Genomic DNA, 22,433 nt, shown 5'->3' on the forward strand with positions numbered 1-22,433 from the left:
GCTGCATCGCACTTGAATAACCCCTTCTCCATTAGCTAAGATGTGCACGCAGATGCCAAACTCCAGTTCTAGTTTTTCTAAATGCTCCTTTCCGGGGTTGTCTCTTTGATGCTTAGGGACCTCGTCCTCACCAACTTCCACCCAGAGAGAATCGCTTCATTATCTCAAGAAACAGACTCCAAAGCCTGCGCCCATATGGAAAACGCATTCAAGCTCTGTGCAGAGGAATTCCCTCTCACCTTGCTTATCCAGCTCCTGGTGAGTGTACTCAGAACAGTGTTTTGGATACCAAAATAAAGACTAACACAATAACAAATAAGGATGAAAAAGATTTAAGTGAAAACGAGCAAGTTAATTATTGAAATCCTGTGCTTTTCTGTGACTTCTTAGAAATCATCAAATGCATGCATAAGGGAAAAAGCAGGCCTGTCACTCTTCCGCATACAACTTGGAGACCAGGCTTTTTCGGGAACGTTTTGGGCGCTCGCTGTTGACACAACTCTGAATTCTGTAGGCAACTTCAGGCTTATACAATACCCAGCTGCCAGGGGTCCTGCCACAGCACCATTTAGAGATTCACAGCCCCATTTGCAGCTTAGATTTGTCTAAAACGATTGCACTAACACTTGCTTGTTGTCTAAGTTGAGAAAGACGCAGCTCCATTTTTAAATAGCATTTCCCAGTCCATTTCCAACATTATATTGGAAGCATTTCAGCTTCATTGTTCTCTTATTTCCTCGGTCCAAATCTAATCAGTTTTTCCTTTTCTTTCAGGATCAAACTTCTTAAGGCAAGATGTTGCATGTTTGAAAGTTAAGATTAAGGAACTGCCTGTCTACTACTGTAATTAAATATCCCGGACAAAGTTTTGAGGAAGAAAATTCACAGACCTGTGTACCTACAAACAAGATTTTTCTCCTTGATAATCTTCCCTTGATCACATTTTCAACCACTTCTGTCTCTTCTCCCGATCTCTGTAGAGGCTTTGTGTCTCAGTAAAATTTACCATCAGCCTCCATTGGTCTGTACCATGTTTTTGCTAATCCTTCAAAAAGATGGAAGCCATTCCAGAGACAAGTTGCTCAACTGGTGTTGTTGCTAAACTGGTGTTCTTGCAAAATCCCAGGTTTGGTGTTCAAATCCCCTCCTGTACAATTTCCCAGTCACATTTCACACACTCCCTTAAGCAATTATTCATCACTGCTTAAAGCAAATGGTGCTATTCCTACAGCGTATTAAGATATTATGGTCAGAAGTCCAGATTTATAGAAAGAAGCATATCTGAGTTATTTTTATTTTAACTTCTTACTAACATACTAAGCATTACAATGTTTTATGTTAAAATTGAGTGTTGCAATGCAATAGGGCCAATCACAAGGAGACAGACGCACTATTGCTCTCATCAACCCAGAAATCAAGCTGCAGGTAACGGCATTAATGTAATAAATGCACTGTGGAGTCGACTACGGGTGTTACCTAACAATGTTTGAAAGATGCTTAACACAGGAAGCAAAAAAGCACACCCTAATCCATCAAAAGAGCAGTTGGGAATTTGAAAGAAACAAACCATAGTTAGGCCAAAACTAAGGCAAAACGGCTGGCAGCAGTTCCTTCATCTAAGACAATCACATCAGTAACTCCGCCTGTCTGCAAAATACCAGACCTTCACCTTCCCTCCTTGCTCAGAGGCCCTTGCGTTGCAATTCAAAAGGAGTTGCTCCAAGAGACCCTTTACCCATTCAGGAACAGTCAAGGGTTTCTCTGAATAAAGGATGCAGCAGACGGTTTGGATCAGGGAAACGGGTTTGCGGTCTCAAATAGTTAACTGACATGAAACCCAAAGCAAAACAGCACCCAAAAAGAGTTTAGCACCACCAGAGAAAAGCAGCCATATGGTTGCAGTATTTAAACAATGTTCCTGTCCGACTTGCCTGGGAGTCTCTGGAGAGAAACTCCTCTCCTTTTCCAACGTTACAGTGCATTTTCCCCGAGATCAAACAGGCACAGCCCTCTTCACTCACCCGATCGCATGTCACTGGGAAATGTCTTTCTGGGGGCCTTTGAGTCCTTGAAGGCTCTGGGCCAGATTCTGCAACAGATGATCGTTTAAAGACTACTCTCTCTCAGCTACTATTTACACTGTATTAAACATTTGTGAGGCTCAGGATTGTGAAAATACATTTTAATTGGAGAATTTTTAATCAAACTCCCACTTTTTAAACTCTAGTACTGCTAGCTCTGTCATTACTGTTGCGCTGTAGTTAGCTCCTTCACCGATGCTCAGCACCTGTAAGCTGTGCATAAACACTCCCCTATCTGAAGCATTCCACACACCCCCCCCCCAGTAGTCCCTCACTTTTCTATAGCAAGACCCCCACCGTTAGGATTGTAGCTCGGTGGAGTCTCTAATGTGCTTTAAATCATGCTGCACACCTCCCAGGTTTTCTCAGAGCCGCTTGGCAGATGGGAGTGTCTCGTGAAGCGCGGATGGCAGCTTATCTCATTGAGAGCATGGAACAAGCCCCTCGCAGTCCCTGGTGTTAAAGGGCTCGACTTATCTGGAACGAGTGGCAGAGTGCCCTGGCTCAGCTCTCAGTGCATTGCACCCAGGGACATTGCTTAATGTGCTGCTGTCAAACACCTCCCCGTGTGCTCAGGGCAAATTTCTGAATCAGGGAGCTTCTTTAGGTGAAAACAGCCCCTGCTTCCCATCACGGGGATGGAAAAGGTTATTGGCTACCACTGTTGGCTCAAGCCTTAATATCCTTACGTCTCAATTTAAACACACATCTAAATGCTTCAATCCCTATGTGACCAATTCTCCAATCTGAGCAAGGCCACAACAAGGCCTACTTTAAGCTACATCCACTCTTCTTTCCAACAAGAAATGGCTGCAACAACTTGAGGACCCCATTCAATAGGTCTGAATCCCCTTCCCCTCTCTATACACACCCTCAGGAAATTAAATAAAGTGGTAATTGCTAAATCACATGAGTCTGGCTGCCTCTTAATGAGCTGAGAGAAAGAGCAAAGAAAAGAACACGCAGATTAGGAAGAGGGATGCTAAAACCAGCAGAGGATGAGGCCATGACGAGAGCGAAGAACAGCAGGACCTGCCTGCAAGGAACAGAGACCTGGCTACACAACTCCAGCCAGGCTCCCAGCCCCCTTTCGACCCTGGTCCCCCCAACAAAAAAACCCACAACAAATCAAACAAGGAGCCAAGACCACATAATGTCACTGTGGGTTCTTCAGGTCTGAGGGAGGAGCCCAGCTAAGCAGGATAGGACAGGGGCACAGACAGATGAGGCGGGTTAGGTTTCACTTGGTGGCAACAGGGTTGTGATAAAGAGAGGGAGATAAGAAGGCGGCAGGAGTGCTGGGGCTTGCCCCCCTACCTGTGCTCGTGGTCAGTGTGCGATTGGCCTTTGGCAGATTTCTCTTTCCTGTGTTGCTGCATTCCTTTTCTGAAAGAGAAAACATTTCTTGTGAATCTTTGCTACAGCTCTTTCTAGAACATTTTGAAATCTTTGATGAATAAACCTTGTACAAATGCAATGCCTCATTAGACAATGGTGTATATAGAGAGACATCCAACTGGTTTGGAAAACTGAAAGGATTCTAATCCTCTGCATTCTGACTCAGCTTTTACTTTTTGGGGAACAACCCTGGATTCAGACTGCATTAAAAAACCCCTTAAATGTTGAGGTTATTGGAACAATTTGCCATCTAGTGGTCAAGTGAAGTCACACAATCTGTTCTCAGCTCGAGCGGAAAGCAGACATGTCCAACCGGGATTGGATCATGCCTTGGAAAATCTGGTATGGCTCACCGGCCTAGACATTTACTCATTTTAAAGAAGTAACCGTGCAAAAGCCAGCTCACCACCTCTCCAGACAATAACTTAAAAGCTGAGTATTTAAGATTAGGCACCTTGATTCAAACTGAGCACAGACTTTCCCTTTACTGGGATGCGCCCTCTTCTCTTCTTGAATGTGGATCTGCAATTGACCACAGCAATTTGCTCCCGAGCTGTGAACAGTTGTAGAGACACGCTCAAGAGGCAAGCTTTTGTCTTCTAAAATTAAGGCATGATCTGGCAAAGGTGTCACACCTCCCCCTTGGTAAACAGTCTCGTACACCAGGAAACTTGGGGAGTAGGGGGGAGGTTCTCAGGGGAATGGGTTCAGTGGGAAGAAGATCTTGCATTACTGTGCAGCACAGGTGACTAGATAAATTGGTGTCCCTGGCAGAGAGGGACCACCGAGGCTTTCTGCCCACTGATACGTATAAGGATCCCAAAAGGTTAACTGCAGCAGAGTTGGAGATGCGACCGGAATGTGTGCTAATTCTGCTCTCCCCAAATGCTTGACATAATTTAGCTGCCTGTCAGTGTGCATCCAATGATACCATTGCTTGGATTCCAGGCATGCCCTTAAACACCTTTCAGGCTTTTTAAAAAAGCTGGGAGCAAATAATCAGTGTTATTCTGATAGCCCAGCCTAGGATACATATTGTTTTAGCTTACAAAAGCTGCCAATGCACACGCACCCAGACACTCACACCCAGACACCCTCCCAGTGGGCTCTCTTCCACATCCATCAAATTCCCCACCTTTTATAGAACAAGCTGAGCTGAGAAGCGACCTAAACTTCCAAAACACCTATATTACTTGGATGGAGAGAACCTCTTGGAAAGATCAGGTAACTTTCAAGAATCTGAGAGTCACACCCTCATACTCTCATCCTCACTAGACTCCTTCTGCCAACATCTGTTCAGGATCTAAGCTTGTGCTGGCTCCGGTCTTCATTTTTATGATAGATCGGCATTCCTGCCCTGGTAGGATCACCACAGCCCTGCCCCTCTCCTCAGGCAGATACACCAGTTGCCTGTGCTCTTTTCAAGGTGTTCAATCTTATGCTTAAGCCTCATGGACAACCCTCTCGGCACATTAACCGTAGGCACTCGTTACTAGGATAAGCACGCTGCTTTGTTGACTCTGAACATAACTCTCTCTCCCATTGTTTCTGAGAACCGTTGCTGGCTGCTCTCCACTTCAGAAGCGGCTGCAATCCTCTGTGGGTCCCTCCCGTGGAAATCAGTGGGAATTTTCCAGTGAGAAATCTCATGGATCACAAAGGTAAAAGATCCTTACCAACGGGCAACCCATAAAGCTACTGACACCGAACAAGCTCTGTGACTGTAGATGCTCCGTATTATACAAAACACATGTCTAAGTTAAGTGATAAATAAAAGGAAAGCTATCCGTTTCCTTCAGATGGTGAACATTAAGACCCTTTGCTGACAGGCTGTAGATTTCATGATCCAAAACATTTTAAAAATTAAACTCCCTCAAACCAGAGAGAGAGATGTTTTTAAGCCATCGGTGAAGACTGAAGAGCTGGATTGAGATCCTGCCTTGCCCACGGACAATTTCCGTGATAGCAGTCAAACCACAGAGAGTAGATTGTCCTTCAGTTACCATTGATAGTATCAAGGCAGCCATGCAGCCCTCGTTTTGTCCACTCAGATCAGTCCTCGTGATCGGTAAGTAGCTGTGCAAGAGGAGAACAGGACACTCTTCCCATGCGCAATGCTCTTTATCCCTGGGCCAATGGAAGAGTTTAGCCCACATCTTTTAGAACCATGCATAACCACTCAGTGGGTTTATTTCAGATCTCGCTCCCGTCTCAGAACACTGTTCCATTAATATAAATGAAGGTAGTACACAGAGAGTTCCTTTAAAGTAACTAGTCCTGATTAAACTAGTAGCAAGAGGACGGGAAAGTCAGAAAGACAGAAAACCAGATTGTATTGACTAATCACTTTAAATAACTTTGAATTAAATCATAATCGAGAATAGTAAGACTCAGCTTTGTTCATACATCTACTCTGCCTCTCTGGAAGCTTGACCAGTCTGTTCCTTTAGCATCTACTTCAACCTCTGGTCTTCAAACTGTCACTGGCGGGTCGATGTCAGGTCAGCAGCCCTAAAGAAATAATCCAAAGATATATAAAGCCTGAGACAATTAAGGCAATTATTTTCTACATGTTGAAAAGATTGGCTGATTCGGGGCAAGGGAAGGGCTTGCCATGACTTCCATGCCCCCTAACACAACAATACACAAAGAAAGGGTTAAGACATGACAGCTGTCACTTGGAAACTGGATTAGGGCTTCCACTGACTTTTGAAGGTCTTGAAACATCAGCCTCTCTGGATACCACACCCACAAAAGCTTTGGAAGTCACAACCCTCATGAGTACTCTTGCCAAGCAGGGCTCTCAAAGGGTGCTTTGAGGTGTTTGACACCCCCTGTGCATCAGAACTACAACTCCCAGTTTCACATCCCATCACTGAGCTGTATTTTGAAGTGGAGCTCAACAGGCTACCCTGCATCTTGCAGATACACAAAACTTCCTGGATTTAATTGCCAAAGTTCAACCCTCCAGAAGCATTCTTTGGATCTCCAAGTACCTGCAGCCACTTCTGAACACAATTCATCTAAAAGAACAGTTTCACCATATGATAAAATGCTCTTTCGATAAATAGCAGATGGTTTCACCAGGCAGAACCAATGCTGCCTCATCTTGTATTTTAATCAGCCCCTGACACAAACTACTCTCCAGCATACACGCAACACTCAGCAAGTGGGCACAGCTCTTCTTACACTGGCACTGTGTGAAAGGATCATTTGATTCTGTGTTATGCACTTTTTAGGACTGGGACTGTCTCCTCTACGCAGGTTTGAAAAACGCCCAGAACAAGAAGATCTCTGACCCATCGCACTGATTCAAAGTACTGCCATTTTTCAGGGGCCTTGCAGAATTCAAGCCTCTTTGCAAGTGTTGCTAACATCGATCTGCTCCCTCCCTTTATCTCTGAATTCATCTCTCTGCTCCCTCCCTCCGGCAATCATACATAGGGTGAGTCAGCACCCGAAGAGGCCGGCTGCTGATACCAAAGGCAAGTTCTCCACTGGGAAAAACTATTCGTGCTAGTGAGGAAACAGGAACAGAAGCATATACCAATGCCTCAGTCACACTGCAGCCTGAGCACAGGAATGCACCACAGGGACACGTATCTATTCTGTAGGAAAACCAGCAAGGGCCACATTATTTCCATTCTATTTTCAGATGAAGGAAAAATACAAAGCATTTTAATTACTGCATTATCTTTATTTGTATATCATAGCTTTGTTGCACTCAAAGCTTAGGATAGGCAAGCTGAGTCTAACACCGAGTTTGGTTCCAGCTGGAGAACATGGCCACCATCACAAAAGCACACAAAGAAAGAAGCCGTTTCCATGCAGCATGATTGTCAAGATCCAGCCTAATTGAATTTTTAATTGGCTTTTTCACAGATTTTAAAGCCCAAAATGCTTGGAATTCCTGCACTGGCACAGCCATGAACATTCGGTAGTGCTAAAAGAAACAAGAAAATGAAGATATTAGCGTTGACAAGATCCATGTATCCAGCAAGGAAAAGTCTGTTAAATGCACAAATCGCAATGCTCAATTACTGTGTACAACTCCTATGGTGTAGCTCAAAGGGAGGAATTGTCTGCTCAGCTTTCAATCACATTTGTGGTCCGCCTTTCCCTTACGTACAGCAGGTAGCACGCTGGCATACAGTACCTGCCTTGAGGGACCATTGTATCATTGGGGCATAAGTTGGGTCCAGCTGCTACACAATGGCTCCTCTGACACCAGGCAAACCACTTTGGAACAGCTGGTCCCCAATGTTTACATGTCCAACAATGAAAAGCAGTGCTCCACCACCTTTTCCAAAGCATCGCAAAGAGCCTTACCCTTTCTTTCCTGCTAGGTAGTTTACTCCTCCTCTCTCAAACAGGGAAAGATGTTCCTGCCTCAAAGGTGTCTTGTGGACTTAGGTTTAAAGGATAGAAAGGTGCTTATGGGCTATAACATAAGCAAAACATTCTGATCTTGGCACTTACGTTGAGTATCTGTAAGCTGGTAGATAGGCAGACCTGTGCAGAGTTGTTCAATGGCTTTACCGTAGGCAAGCCAGTCTTTGTTACTCCCAAGCGCGGAATGGCCAGATTGAAACTGTAACCACAGATTCTTTGGAGAGCCCGCTGTGTTCATATTCTAAAAAGAAAATGTTAGACGTCATCATTAATGCAGCTTTGGTTTCATTCTGCTAGGACACCTTTGAGAAAATCCCAAAATCTAAGATCACCTCCCTTTGCCTCACATAAAGTATTAGCTAAAACAGCTACTTGTCTTTAAAGAAAATAAATATTTTCAGCCTATTCAAAGTTCACTAGATACTAATTCTGTCAACATGGCAAAATTGAGCTGTATTACTATCATAATAAGTTATGTTAACTTGCAGTAAGTTTTGCTGTTATTGTGCTACTGTTAGGCTGCCATAAATTGGTCCAGAACTCAAGTCCATCTCCAGGCAACATTTCCAGTCACATGCATGAAACCTTTGCCTGAATAGGAAAGTCAAAGTAAATTGATTTCTAAATTGTTCTCCACAAAGAATTATTTCAAGTTATGTCAAGCTCAACATATCAGCTGGACAATGAAAAAAGGAAAAGGCTGCCTGAACCCATATTGTCATCAACCCAAAACAGTCAAAGTCCTACTTCCTAGGACACATGATTGTCCAGTGTAAAATCACAGCGGAGAGTCATGATTGCTCATTATCTTAATATAATATTCTATATGATATTCCCTTGAAGTTCTCTCTTGTCAGATCTGCTTCATCATTCTTAAGAGCAGCTGTTCTTAAAGGCAGAATGGAGGGCTCTCGTCACACCACACAACTCCTATACAGCAGCCTATCGTCAACACAGTATGGGTTTTGCTAAAGTCACCTTTTTCTCAAGAGCCAGGCGTTGGATTTCTTGTAGTTCTGGGATGGATTTCTTGTTTAGTTTCACAATAAAGCAGGCACTTCGTGAAAATAACCTTATTGCAATGTATCCCTGTGATTAAAAAAATACAGTAATTTAATTAATTGAAAATGGCTACCACTAATATTAGTTGGATTTCCCCACAATCTTTAGGCCAACCTAGAAGAAACACCAAGTGGCTACACGGGCCGCTACTGAGCAATGACTCTGCATTGATGTCACCTTCGGGGAACGGAAGCAGCCTGCCCACACTCATGTCTGCCTATAAGACTGGAAGCATCTTTTCCGACAGACGTCTGCTGCACTTGCTATACGTGAGCGATGGCAGCCTGTTCTCAGCTCTGACCTCAATGAGGTCAATGCCATTCTTCTCACTTTCAGAAACCACAAAAAGAGATGGCGTAAGAGGAGGAAAGGTGATTGGAGTCTTCAAAGAAACAGTGTTTCAGGAGAACTCATGGTGACAATACACTACATGAGTTTCTGAATTTAAAAACTTCCTCACAGATTAAGTCTTGGCAGATTCTTAGATTTACTTACATGCACGTAGTCAATAACAGTATCAGAGGAGTGCAGGCCAGAACGGATTTGGACATCAACAATGTGGATCTCTTTGTCGATAGTCACAGTTCCAATGACATTGTTAGGTTCTTGTAGGAGAAATGTCTTTGGTAAAAAGCAGAAAACCCTTGTTCATCATCTGGCTTGCACCTTTAAAAGGTGCAATATAAACAAATGCTTTCTCTCAAAAAAACAAGCAAGATTGCTTTATGTAAATACTAAATCCCTTAACAACCCTCTAGCAGTCTCAGGAGGCCCTTGAGGTGGGGATAAGTCATGCAAGAGTGAGTCAGGCTGAGAAAGGAGGGGACAGGCCCTCACTGCACGCTCACAAAGGACAACATGGGGCACCCCAGTCATCACGTCTGGCAGCAGGGACTGGCAGGGGACTGCAACAGTCCCCAGATTTTAGCTTGACCTAAGGGCAACTATGCCCCTTCCCCCCCCCCCCCCCCCCCCCAAATTTCTCATTGCTCTGCATCTGCACAGAAACGCCCCTTTGGCTTATACCACTGTCACCTTTGGCAAATGCTATTTTCCCCTATGCTTGGCATAAGCATCTTGTTTGTTTCTTCTGTGCTTGCCCTCCTATTATACTTGCCCCCTCTCATCTCATGCATTTTCAAGCAGTACCTGCACTACAAGGCTCCTCAGTCTACTCACCTCCAAGGCAGAAGTCTGAGTCCAAAAGACTCCCAGCAACACAAGGATTGCAGCCTGTAAAAGCAATAAGCGTTCTCACTCATCAGAAACACCAGGCAGTGCCATAAAAACAACCACCAGTTCACGAACTGAGGGAAGCAGCTGTAGCATCAGTTTGAAACATTCCCCACTTAACACGTGTATTAGTTGAAAACAATTACAACTCTTCCTTGTGAAATTCTTGCTTTTGGGCTCTCATTTGCCTGTACTGAAAAAGCAGGATGAGAACTTAACCCTTACAGGGGTTTGTATTTTTCAAAAGTCACACTCCTTGATGCTGTGTGACTTCTTCATGGGTCTCTACAACTGTAATTATTAAATCACAACTAAATCCCCCTTCTGTACTGCAATCCAAGTTCTGCACTCTTTGCTCAAATGGTGCTGCCACTGACTTCCAGGGGATTACTGCACACCCGAGAAACACAGCTTTCCCGCTGAACAACCCACAGAAACAATACACAGATCATCAGTCCCAGCACTGTACCACTTCCTTGAGCATCTTCTTCTCTACCCTTTCCTTTTTAAAAATAAGGCATTTTTTACCATCTAAGTTCAATAAAAATGGATATACTTACAAATCCGTTCATTTTTCTTTCAGATAAGAACAAGAGGCAGCAGAAAACAAGAAGGCAAGAAAATCCCAGAGACCTTGAACTTTTATATCTTGCTGGAGGTACGGGAACACGTGACAGAACTTTTCTTCACGACTCGAACAAGTCCATATCTACATGCCACACTGTGGTAAGCCTCATATCTGAATTTTGGGTTGGCACAGATAACCTCACCTCGATAGGTTATAAGCACTCAGCTTTTGTAAAATCAATCACTCTGCAAATGGCTACTATTTACTGGTTTAAACTCCAGAGCAGTTCCCACTCTTGTTGGTTCCATGCCAAATGGCACCAGGAATAACTCTGCTATTCATTCATACAAACTCAATTTTGTCTTCCAAAAATGCAACCCCTAACAGCTTGACAGTCTGCAGACAAATCCTGGAAAGAAATACCTATGTCATGGTGGGCTACATGCCAGACACTCCACAGACTAATTCTTCAGCCGTTTCTTCTAATACATGCCTGAACTCTTAACAAGAAGTGCCACTAGTCTTTGATCAGTTACCATGATGTATAGAACACATGCATTGAAATTAGTGACATAATTAGGAATAACCATTGGGCTTCACAAGACAATCGGGGTAACTGCCAGCCTCCTCAGCATACAAAGGAGTGACACAAAACTTCAGGGGACGTGTGCTTCACACAAGGTCCCAAAACAAAAGGAGCAGGTTGGGGATTCTTTCTTTAAAGCTACCAATGATTTCTCTGCTTTATGAAACGTCAGTGACTGCATGATATTGCCACAAGAAGTATTCTTCTGTGACTATGACCTTGCCTGGATGACTCCTCATCAGCGACCCCACGACAGCCAGTGCGGGAACCTTGATGAATCCCACTCTACTTTCTACTAGAAAGTCATAACAGAGGCCTGTTCCCTTCTAATAAAACAACAACTCAACCTAAGAGGCAACACATTTCTGTAATCTCAGTCATTGGAAAAAAGGTGAAAGAGATTCTATGGAAATCTCTCTCAGCAAACAGGCCACAATGAAAAAAAGGAAATTGCACACATTTGCTTTATTCCACCGAACTCCACACGGAAAATGTTATCTCAAGTGTAACAAAGCTGTACTGCTAAGTAATATATCAGAATACATATAAAAAGATATCAAATTGTGACAAGCACTGTTAGATTAGACTAGATTAGATCTATGTTACCCTCCTCTTGAAAGCTCGTTCTGTCCTTTCTTCTCAAAAGACTCTTTGTTTCTACATAACAGATGTGTCAGAAATACTCAGAGTAGACTTCAGTAGCCAAATAAGCCTTTCATAGCAGGAACCTAACAGGGTTCAGGCACCACAAGCTAAACCAAAAAGCTTTCATAAGCTTTATATGCTTTTAAACTAGAGCTTAAATTAATTTTCCATTAGTCATTATGTGTTTGTATGCTCATTTCTTGTGAAAAACACCCAAGAAGCATACGCATCTGCTTTCTGCCTGCTGAGGCCCAGGTAAGAGCAGAATGACATGTGAGATCAGTAATTTGGTGAAGGTGAATTACAACAATAGCCACAATGTCATGACTTTCACCTTACATTGGACTGACTGATTTTGCTGATTCGATCAGACAAATGCCAAAAAGCATTTGACCAATTAACAACATTATTACGAGACAGAACATACTCTCTGTCTCAGGCAAAGCCGAAATATACTTCTGATAGGAAAGCCCGGCGTTTTGGAGACATTTTCCCCACAACGAATCCACAGATCGATCCACATACTACTCCAATAATCAGAAGTTGATGGAAGATTTGGACATTAAGGCTTCCAAGTTTGACGCATTACTGTAATGGCCAAATTGGCTATGGTTGTTGGAAGACATGGACAAAACTGATTTCCAGCTCATTGCTAACAACACTGCAGGGATTGGCATCACACAGTTCAGGTTCTCAATTCCCTTCTTGAGAACTAGTCGATTAGTTAAGTTTCCAGAGACCATGAGAGGATTTCACAACATATAAAATAAGATTTCTACATGTATTTTGGATCTCGGAGGCTAAGGACATACCTGTTTCCATGTGGCATCCACAAATCTGTCCCATTAGAAGAACGGTAAATCTTTTCCCTTAGTAATTCGTTACTAAGAAGTAATTACTAATTACACCAGAGCTCTGCACTCACAGTGCTGGCACACGGCTGCAGCTCCTCTGCACTCCCATAGTCCCAGCAAGGCATCAGTCAGTAGCAGAATGACAGACTGTGGCCCTGAACGGGTGTAAATGACATTTGCGCCTCACCTTCTCAACTCAAGTCACATTCCCTGACTTTTCCTCTAACCCCTGACACAACAATCCTCAGCAACTGAAGCCAGTGCAGAACTTTGTTCAGAGACATAGTTTATGGTGACACTTAGTCCCCATCCGGCCATTTGGGCAACAAGAAGGACACTTGAGTGTGCAAACCCGTACTGAGCTACAGTAAAGGGCACAAACAGTATACAGAGGGACTGGCAGAGCTGCTATTAAATAGGAAGCGCTTTTGGAGGAGGTAAATGAGCACCTCTGAAAGAGCTCCTTCTGTAACGGGCACAGCTAAGAAACAAATCCAAATTAGCTGAGGCTATGCATACATATCTCTCTCAATTTATTGAACAGCAGTGGACAATATTCCCGGCCAAAAAGACTCAGACATTTGTACTGGCCAATTAAAAAACCTCAACATTTTGCAATGTTTCTCCAGCACACAAGGCAAATAAGCTCTTATGCTGTGGCTGTGTATATAATTACCAAACCCAGAGAAATATTAAAATCTACTTTTTAAGTACTAGTTCATATCAAATGCCCGTTGTTACTGCTCATCCCTTACTCATTTTTTGTTACTTCTAGTTTAGGGTCCCTTTCTAGAGTTTGCCCTTAGTCCAAAATCAGGCCGTGCCCGAAGACTAGAAAGCGGATCCTAACTGAACAAGCTCAGAAAGGAAGGTTAACAGCAGAACTCAGTAATTTTTATGATTTAGAATCAAATTCATGCTTTCTGGGGACAGACTTCACAGTTGTATCATAGCAAGATTACCATCTTCGTTGATTTAAAAGATGCTATGAGCTACAGATAAAGCACCAGGCTGAGTCCTCTGCCATGTAGGGACAAGGTGTCACTATGAATTTTAATAGGTCTCTATTTTCTGGTTCTGGTTTTTTTTTTTTTTTTTTGTTATTTAAAAGCTACCATTAAATACATTTAAGTTACCATAACAAGCTTTCTTTCATCTTCCTGTATGTAATGAATTCAATCAGGTTGGTATTAAAGCTGCCTCTTATCAGAGCATTTTCCCAGAAAAGATGTCCGAATTCTGTGCACACAGTACACGTGCCAATAAGGTAAACCCATTCACAGGCATGAGATCTACTGTGAGGATGCTCAAGGCCCATTTCAGCTCTGTTTCAAGTACAAGAACATGCAGCCAAATTTCTACCCTTTTTTCCAGTGATGTTTCAAGTGACATAGCACTTAGTCCGGGACTTTACAAAATGTTACTAAACTTAATGCTATCTGTCTCTTTGCAGGTTTCTTACTCAAAAGCAAAAACTACAAAGCCATGTATCCTTGGGGAAACCCTTCTCCTTCCATGTGGCTGGTGTCTTCCCATGGCTCTTCCTTAAGGCAGGAAAAAGACCATATATTTGGAAGTCTACAGAAACTCAGAAGTACATTTAGCCCTCTGACAGTCATTACCTATGTACCAGAAGTCCTACCGCACCCCAGAACTGTCCATTAGTCACCTGGCACTCATTCTGCAAGGACCACAAGTCCTCCATACTTACCTACCTACCCACTTGGAAATGAGTCAGACTGCACCAGGAGTGACACTGTCCAACTTGGTCCGACATATTAGACCACAAATGGTGGTTATGAGACAGAAAACACCAGACCACCATTTTCCAAGGAGTTTACTGAACTTATTTTAAAGGCCACTGTGTTTAAGTGATCTTACCTGTGCAAAGCATGCTGCTCAGGTTAAGGGTCATTTATATGAACTCATGCTCTGATGTAAACTCATTAACAAAACATTCTTCTGCATATTTAAAGCCTCTTCAGCTAGACCCCACTTCAGAAAAGTGCTAAGCATGTACACCAAGTCGAACAGGAACCCAAAATTACTTTAACTTGATGCAAGTCCCAGTGTTACTCTGCTGTCAATTTCAAATGTTCTTTCAGATTGTGATTGCTTCTCTTCTTGTAGTTCTCCTGGCTCTGGCTCTTGCTAACAGGGTATAGAGCTACATGCAATTAGGCACTGCTGCCATGAGAAATAGTGGTCTTTTGCTATAGCCTCTCAACAACACGTTTCTGAAAATTAAGCTGTATTTAAAGTCTGATACTTAGCAGGAAACGGCATTTTTCTACTACCAAAGAAGATATTTCAGTCCTTGGTATATCAAGGGAAAAAGACAGTTGCCAGATATGAAATCAACAAAGTCTGTCCTGAAATCAGCATGAACACTGTGAAAGCAACTGTAGGGAGAGAAAGGGATATTACCATGAAGGATCTGACCACAAAATACAGTGAAACACTCTAAGTAACCCTCTGCCTGCAGGTTCCTGCTGGGAAAGAACAATAGGGAATTCTTTGACTTTCCCTAGAAGTGTTTCTTGCAACCTTGACGCAGAACATCCAGTATAGTGCTTGACTTCAAAGGAAATTCAGATGGAACAATGTCTTTTCCACCTGGTCTCAGAGGCATGTGGGAATAGAGCAGTACTGTTACAGCTTGTCTGTCTTCAGAAGGCGGATGCTTCAGACACATGAAAACCAGTGCTAGGTAAAGCCTGAATGTAAGGTTTGACACAACAGTACTAATGGCTTCCCAGCCTCCCCTCTAAGGCCAGAAGTCACCTCCCTTTTGATTGGATCCCTAAAAGCAGTAATTTCCCCAAACGTGGCTACTACAGCTACTGCTTCATGGAGGGAGAGACTACCGGGAATCCACAAACCTAAACCCTTACCTCCTTTAATCTCTTTCAAAACTCAGAACAGCAAGGACAACTTGCAGGGGCACCACGGTGAGCACTCACACCGCTCTTTCACAGACACTGGGGTCAGCACCGACCCAAAGAAGGGCTCCGAGGACTGGAAATCCGTCTGGGACGTCAGGACTGTAAGTGGCTGACATCATAGCTTGAAAGAATGGGAAAGTAGCCAAAAGCTTTTTCCAAAACACATAAGCTTCAAAATAACTTGCCTAGATTTTAGAGGAGATGCTGAAGAGCGTTCCCGTTTCACCATCGTATTGTTTCTGCTGTGCTGTCTGCTGCACGGATGTTGTCAGCAGTGAATTCCTTCCCCTGGCTTAAGCACTCTAACACATCATACACGTGGCATTACTGCAGAAGGCAATTCACCTTTTCCAAAGGCCCTTGTCAGCCTCCATGACACATTCACCTGCACAACATAATTGAAAAAACAATATTTTCCTTCCCTATCATTATTTGGACTGTAGAAAGCCTTTTTTTCAAGCCAGACTTCTCTCTGGCAATCCACTTATCTTCCACTGTATGTTGTTTGCAACAAAAAGCCTTTTTTTTATTTTCCTAGGGCTACATTGCCACCAAGGTGTTTTCAAAACACACCTGCATCATTGCTCCCATGGACAAGAGGTTTTTGCTCGATAAACCCTTTCCTGCACCTCCTCAAGGACACAAGGTAGGACGGTGAACGACAGTGCTGAGAAAGCAAATCACTTGCCTGTGAGAAGCACTCGCTCCCGACCCGCAGAGAGGAGAAAAGGCTCCAAGAACTGCAGACAAGTTTCTCAGCAGGGCTGAGTCACTCCAAATGCCCAGCCTTTCTAAAGCTGCATTGCACTTGAATAACCCCTTCTCCATTAGCTAAGATGTGCACGCAGATGCCGAACTCCAGTTCTAGTTTTTCTAAATGCTCCTTTCCGGGGTTGTCTCTTTGATGCTTAGGGACCTTGTCCTCACCAACTTCCACCCACTTCATTATCTCAAGAAACAGACTCCAAAGCCTGCGCCCATATGGAAAACGCATTCAAGCTCTGTGCAACTGTAATACAGTATGGCTGATCACAAGGAGATGCACTATTGCTCTCATCAACCCAGAAATCAAGCTGCAGGTAACCATATTAATAACTCTACTAAATGCACTGTGGAGTCGACTACAGGTGTTACCTAACAATGTTTGAAAGATGCTTAACACAGGAAGCAAAAAAGCACACCCTAACCCATCAAAAGAGCAGTTGGGAATTTGAAAGAAACAAACCATAGTTAGGCCAAAACTAAGGCAAAACGGCTGGCAGCAGTTCCTTCATCTAAGACAATCACATCAGTAACTCCGCCTGTCTGCAAAATACCAGACCTTCACCTTCCCTCCTTGCTCAGAGGCCCTTGCGTTGGAATTCAAAAGGAGTTGCTCCAAGAGACCCTTTACCCATTCAGGAACAGTCAAGGGTTTCTCTGAATAAAGGATGCAGCAGACGGTTTGGATCAGGGAAACGGGTTTGCGGTCTCAAATAGTTAACTGACATGAAACCCAAAGCAAAACTGCACCCAAAAAGAGTTTAGCACCACCAGAGAAAAGCAGCCATATGGTTGCAGTATTTAAACAATGTTCCTGTCCCAACTTGCCTGGGAGTCTCTGGAGAGAATCTCCTCTCCTTTTCCAACGTTACAGTGCATTTTCCCCGAGATCAAACAGGCACAGCCCTCTTCACTCACCCGATCGCATGTCACTGGGAAATGTCTTTGTGGGGGCCTATGAGCCCTTGAAGGCTCTGGGCCAGTCTCTGCAACACATGATGGTTTAAAGTCCCCCGAGGCAGCAGGAATCTGACCTGAGCAGGGCCCATGGCACAGCACAACATCAGGCAGCCCCGGCTGTCACAGCCCTGTGTGTAAAGCAGGCAGCAGCCTTGCAGGGAAACTGGGGGACCCTCTGCCGGGCAGAAACCAGAGAGTCACAGCATGAAATGAGCAACTTGACACAAAACCCTAGTATCCCAAAACCTCCCTAACTGAACCATCATCACCCCTTTCTCTAAGTATCCACATCACCACAGAAAAGAACCTGAGGCAAGGTGAGCGGGGGAGCCGAAGGTTGTTGCCACCTAAAAGAACAAAGAGGCACCCACAGACTTGCATATTATGTGACATTTCAGCTTGGACTGCCTATTTACTGTAAAAAAAAATTTCAGTGGCAATGTGGCATTTGGGCCAAATATTTTGATGGGCCCTATGGTTACGTGGTAACATGCAGTACATTTTGGAAAGTACAAAGGCTCCTGTTTGTTTTGTCTACTGTAAGGCTTTTCTTTTAAACCCTAGGCTATCTCTGGTCTTAAGTTTGATGTGAATTTTCAAAAGTAATTAGTACATGTCAGAAAGTTACTGTGAAACATATTTAATTTTTCACAGCAAATGGATTCTTATCTGATAATTATCAGACTCTGGCAGGTCAAAATTTGCAAAAGTACAAACCCCACATTTATGAAGTAGTTACGGCAGGAAATACTTTTTGGTGACATGCAGACAGGGATGCAAATTACAAAATAATTTTAGTTCAACACTTAACCTTTCCACGCCTAATTCTGAAAACGTATATAAGGTGGACGGTTCGCGTCACTCATTCTACCTGCACCAGCATCAGCTCTGCAGTCAAGATGAAACTCACTGTGAGTATGCATGCCTTTTTTTTTTTTCTTCTTTAGAAACTAAAACTTTGACTCAAAACCATTGCCTTTACCTCTCAGAAGTGCCTGGGTCTGTCAATAGCAAAAAGGTGTTCTCTGGGGAGCTTTTCCTCCTCCAGACTGAGCAGCTTGGACCCTGTTAACCTAATCAGATGAAGAGGCAAGGATTCTTTTAAAGGTTTAACTATGCCTTATTCAATCGACAGGAAGCGTAATCCATGTCCATTTTTGTCAATGCTTTTGACAAACTCCAGCAACGCACTAGCGGATCAACCACTGTCTTGTAATGCCTAAGGACAAGAACTTTACGTTCCTTCGCCTCATCCCTCTAAAGTATCTGCATATGACTATAGAGGTCTCAGAAGCAACTTCCGATTTGGCTCTTAAAAAAACCAACCTCCTACGTGTCTAGTTTGCACTATTCTAGGGTAAAGCAAGGACGACTCGCTTGAGGTGACTGTTGCAATTGCAGAATGAAAGCAAAAAAGGACCCAAGGAGTACGCTCCAACATCAGCTGAGGAAAAAGGCACCAGGATTCTCACAAGCAGATTTGTCAGCCAGACCCGCAGTTACAATTTTGTTTTCAAATTTCATTTCAGATTGTGACTACCGTCCTTCTCGGCCTCTTTCTGGCTCCAGCCCTTGCTCAATACGTGAGTATAGCCACCAAGTCACACATACCTTGCTGCTGTTTCTAGATTCTCTCCTTCTTGAGCTTCCCTTCCTTCTTTCCCCATCCCTTTGGAGGACGGGAATCTTAAGACTTACTTCATACGTGAAACTCTACCAACACGTGACAGTTGTAAGATACAGAAATTGTCCATTGACTGTCACAAGAATTCTTGCAGCTACTCCAGAATGCCACAGGCTTATTTCTTTGTCATTTTGAAAATACTGTGGTCGCTAAAGGCGCTCCCCGTGGGCAGCATTTACTCTATTGAAGCAGTGGTTTTCTGGATCTCTGTGGAGATGAGCGACTCAAAAGTCTCAAAGTGTTGTTTAATTTTGTTCTCCAGTTTCAGCAAGTTGGTGGCAACCAGCAAATCATAACCAAGCAATTCACCATTGTTGGAGGCGTCCAAATCCTGACCATCAACAGGGAATGGCACGTGGCAACTATCGAGCAGAGGAGCAACCACGGGTCATGGAAAACCATTTGGAACTACAACCGGGTGAGTGACAAGCAGCAGGCTTTTTCAGGAGATGTACACAGAGACCAGCTCCTATAAAGCTGACCAAAATACTGGACTTGTTTCTTTATTCTTAACACTTTGAGTCCAAATTTGGGGGTCAGAACTAGCTGCATTTATTACCTTTTTTTTTTTAATAGAGTCTTTATTCCAATCTCTATTATTGAAATACTGAATTCCTCATTGTCCATGACTTTATTTTACAGGGCTTCATTGCAAGCAGAGTGCAGTCTGAGGGAGTTTGCTATGTTTCCGTGATGAACAAACTTGAGATGCCTCTCTTTGACACCCTTGTCATCCAGGCTGAACAGAACATGGTAAGATTAAAAAGCAGCAGTTACTGGCAAAGGTGTACAGTAATGCAAAGTAAACTGACAACAGAGGCATTGGTCTTTTCAAAAGCTTTTAAACCAACAGTTACATTAAAGGCCATTTAGGTCACACCATTTAGATTGATGATGAAGCTGTGTCAATTTCCAGGACATTTTACATTAACATAATTTGAAAGCTGTGAAAACTTAGACTACCCTGTTTCAGACTCTTGCACTGGAGGAGGGTTCTCCTGCTTTTCGATGTTGTAGGTCACTTAGCTTATTTTTACAATGTTTTAAAAGATTATTTAGATGCACTGCTTTTATCACACTGTTTTATGTTTAAGATTTTAGGTGTTTGGCATGGTAGTCTTCCTCCTCTCAGTCTTTGCAGGTTATCAAATCCAGTTTTTTAAGCAGCTCTAGTTGAGGAAGACCCTGCGAGCATGAGTTCAGGCCACAGAATTAGCACAGACATTTTAAGAATTATCTCAGCATTGAGCATACAAACCTTTTGTAGACACTGGCTTCTGTGGAAGTCTGACAACGGAGTCCTTATGAAAATCCTGGCTTGAAAGGGCCAGAAGGCATGGCGGGGAAGAAAAAGGGGAGAGTTGCACAAGCACAGGCTGGAGCAAAAACATTCTGCTCTAGCTCGTTCCAGGCTTGCTTGTGCTAAGGTACATCTCTCTGCCCCCCAAAGCTTATCTCAACTCTTTGCTTACTAGCCAGAAGGAAGCACATGGGAGTGGGCTTTCAGGAACCAGCACAATTTTGAAAGCCCACATCAATCCCAGTCACCCTGCCTAAGTGTGTCTACACTGGTGTTCTTCAAGCTGCTTCTTAACTGTGGTTTTTCTTTCTTGAGAGGATGATTTTTTCACAAGTGGCAGGATTATGATTTTTTTCCTGAACAGTCACATGGTTTGGGAATTTGCCATGGGAACGTTTTTCTCAAAACCAAAAGAGTAGGTGCACAAACTCCCCTCCTCTTCCCAGCTACATTTTCTCCGTGGGAGTTTAGGACTGCAGGTTGCTAAGAAACTGTTTGAAACCTTCAATGGCATTAATTATTTTTGGATAATAATATCTAAAAATAGTTCTGAGTCTTCTCAATACAAAATGGCATTTTTCATTTCAGAAAAAAAAAAAAAATTCCCACTGAAACACTCGGAGCTCTCAAACCGGTCATAAGCACCACTTGCAAATAACTTTAGTGTAAATGTATCTGCCAGGTGCTGCTACTGCCCTCCGGTCCCCATTTTAGAAGGCCAAGCAAAGAGATTTCTCCTTCCTTGCTTGCAAGTTAGGAAGCCTAGGAACATGCATAGCAGTAAAGGGATCGAGGCACTGATCTTGCTGAACGATGTCCTTTGATGCTTAGGGCCTGAAAGGTCAAGGACGCCCTGTAAAGGAGATCACATTCGTTGTCAAGAACCCTGTCCGTGACCTCACCATTTACGGAACAGAGATCACAGCCATGTGCAGAGGACTCACTACCTACCTGACTACTGAAGTTTACGGTGAGTGCAAGCAAATGAGTTATGGCTGTAACTAACCAGGCATTGCTTCCCCTTTGGGAAGCATACACAAATGCTGCCCTTCCAACTGGAGATGAGCACAAATCAAGAACCTCAGGAGCTGCAGAAAGGGTCCAGTATCTCTGCAGATCAGGATTGGACCAGTGTCGAGTCACAGCCTCCATAAGTGATCTCAGCACTAGTATAAACCATCTGCCTTGCTGTGGGTGCCATAATCACATTTTCATCACTTGCAATAGAGTTTCTTGCATCATGGGGGGGGAAATAAGAAATTCTTCTGAAATGTATATAAAGGAACTAGGTTTTACTCAGAGGAGTTAATCCTGAAGCACCAGCAAAGTACTGTGAGCCTTACTGCAAGCTGATTGTCTACAAACCCTGTCATGAGAAAGATGCTCTTCACATCAGGCATAGGATATTGCATTCTGACATAGCAGCATTTCCACCTGCTCGCTGCTTGCTTTGCTTTGAGAACTGCTTCGCTACTTGAGACGACTCAATTTGATGACAAATGCAAGTGCAATGTGCCAGGTATTAAGGGCTGCCAATGAACGCACGGACAACTTCACACCACCTTAGCTATTACCTCATGGTATTTTTTTTTTTCCCCCCTTTTCTTGTTTTTAAAGGACCACAAAATTCATACAACTACGGAACATGCACTATACTGGATGTCCTGCAACTTGTGGACCTTAAGTACTGTCAGGCAAACAACAAGGGCTTTGTCCAAGGCTATCAACCTTTTTAAACCCAGTACGGATGCTGGAGAGCTGCTGCACAAAGCCAACCCCGATGCTGTTCTTCCCTGGCATCTCCTCTTGCGAGAGATTCCTTCTTGATGCTTCAGATGCTGAAACGGATCAATTGGCAACCGTATCTTTCAATTAAAGACCTTTAGCATGGATTAACCCTGGCTCGTTTCTCATTACTGTACCCTTTAGCATCCATGAACGCTCCCAGAGAACTATTTTGATT

General features: G+C 43.4%; 1 protein-coding gene across 1 annotated transcript; it reads left to right on the forward strand.

Annotated features, from left to right (window-relative positions):
* Positions 1-195: 195 nt before the first annotated feature.
* GKN1 (gastrokine 1) lies at positions 196-22,206 on the forward strand (the record flags this gene model as incomplete). Its single annotated transcript, XM_082495854.1, has 6 exons — positions 196-258; positions 19,016-19,069; positions 19,433-19,588; positions 19,813-19,923; positions 21,302-21,440; positions 22,088-22,206. 6 exons carry the CDS (start codon positions 196-198, stop codon positions 22,204-22,206), a joined length of 642 nt encoding a protein of 213 aa, XP_082351980.1.
* Positions 22,207-22,433: the final 227 nt, after the last annotated feature.

This window comes from Vanellus vanellus, assembly GCF_965231255.1.
Source record: "Vanellus vanellus genome assembly, chromosome: 26".
In the NCBI taxonomy this organism is placed as follows: Eukaryota; Metazoa; Chordata; class Aves; order Charadriiformes; family Charadriidae; genus Vanellus; species Vanellus vanellus.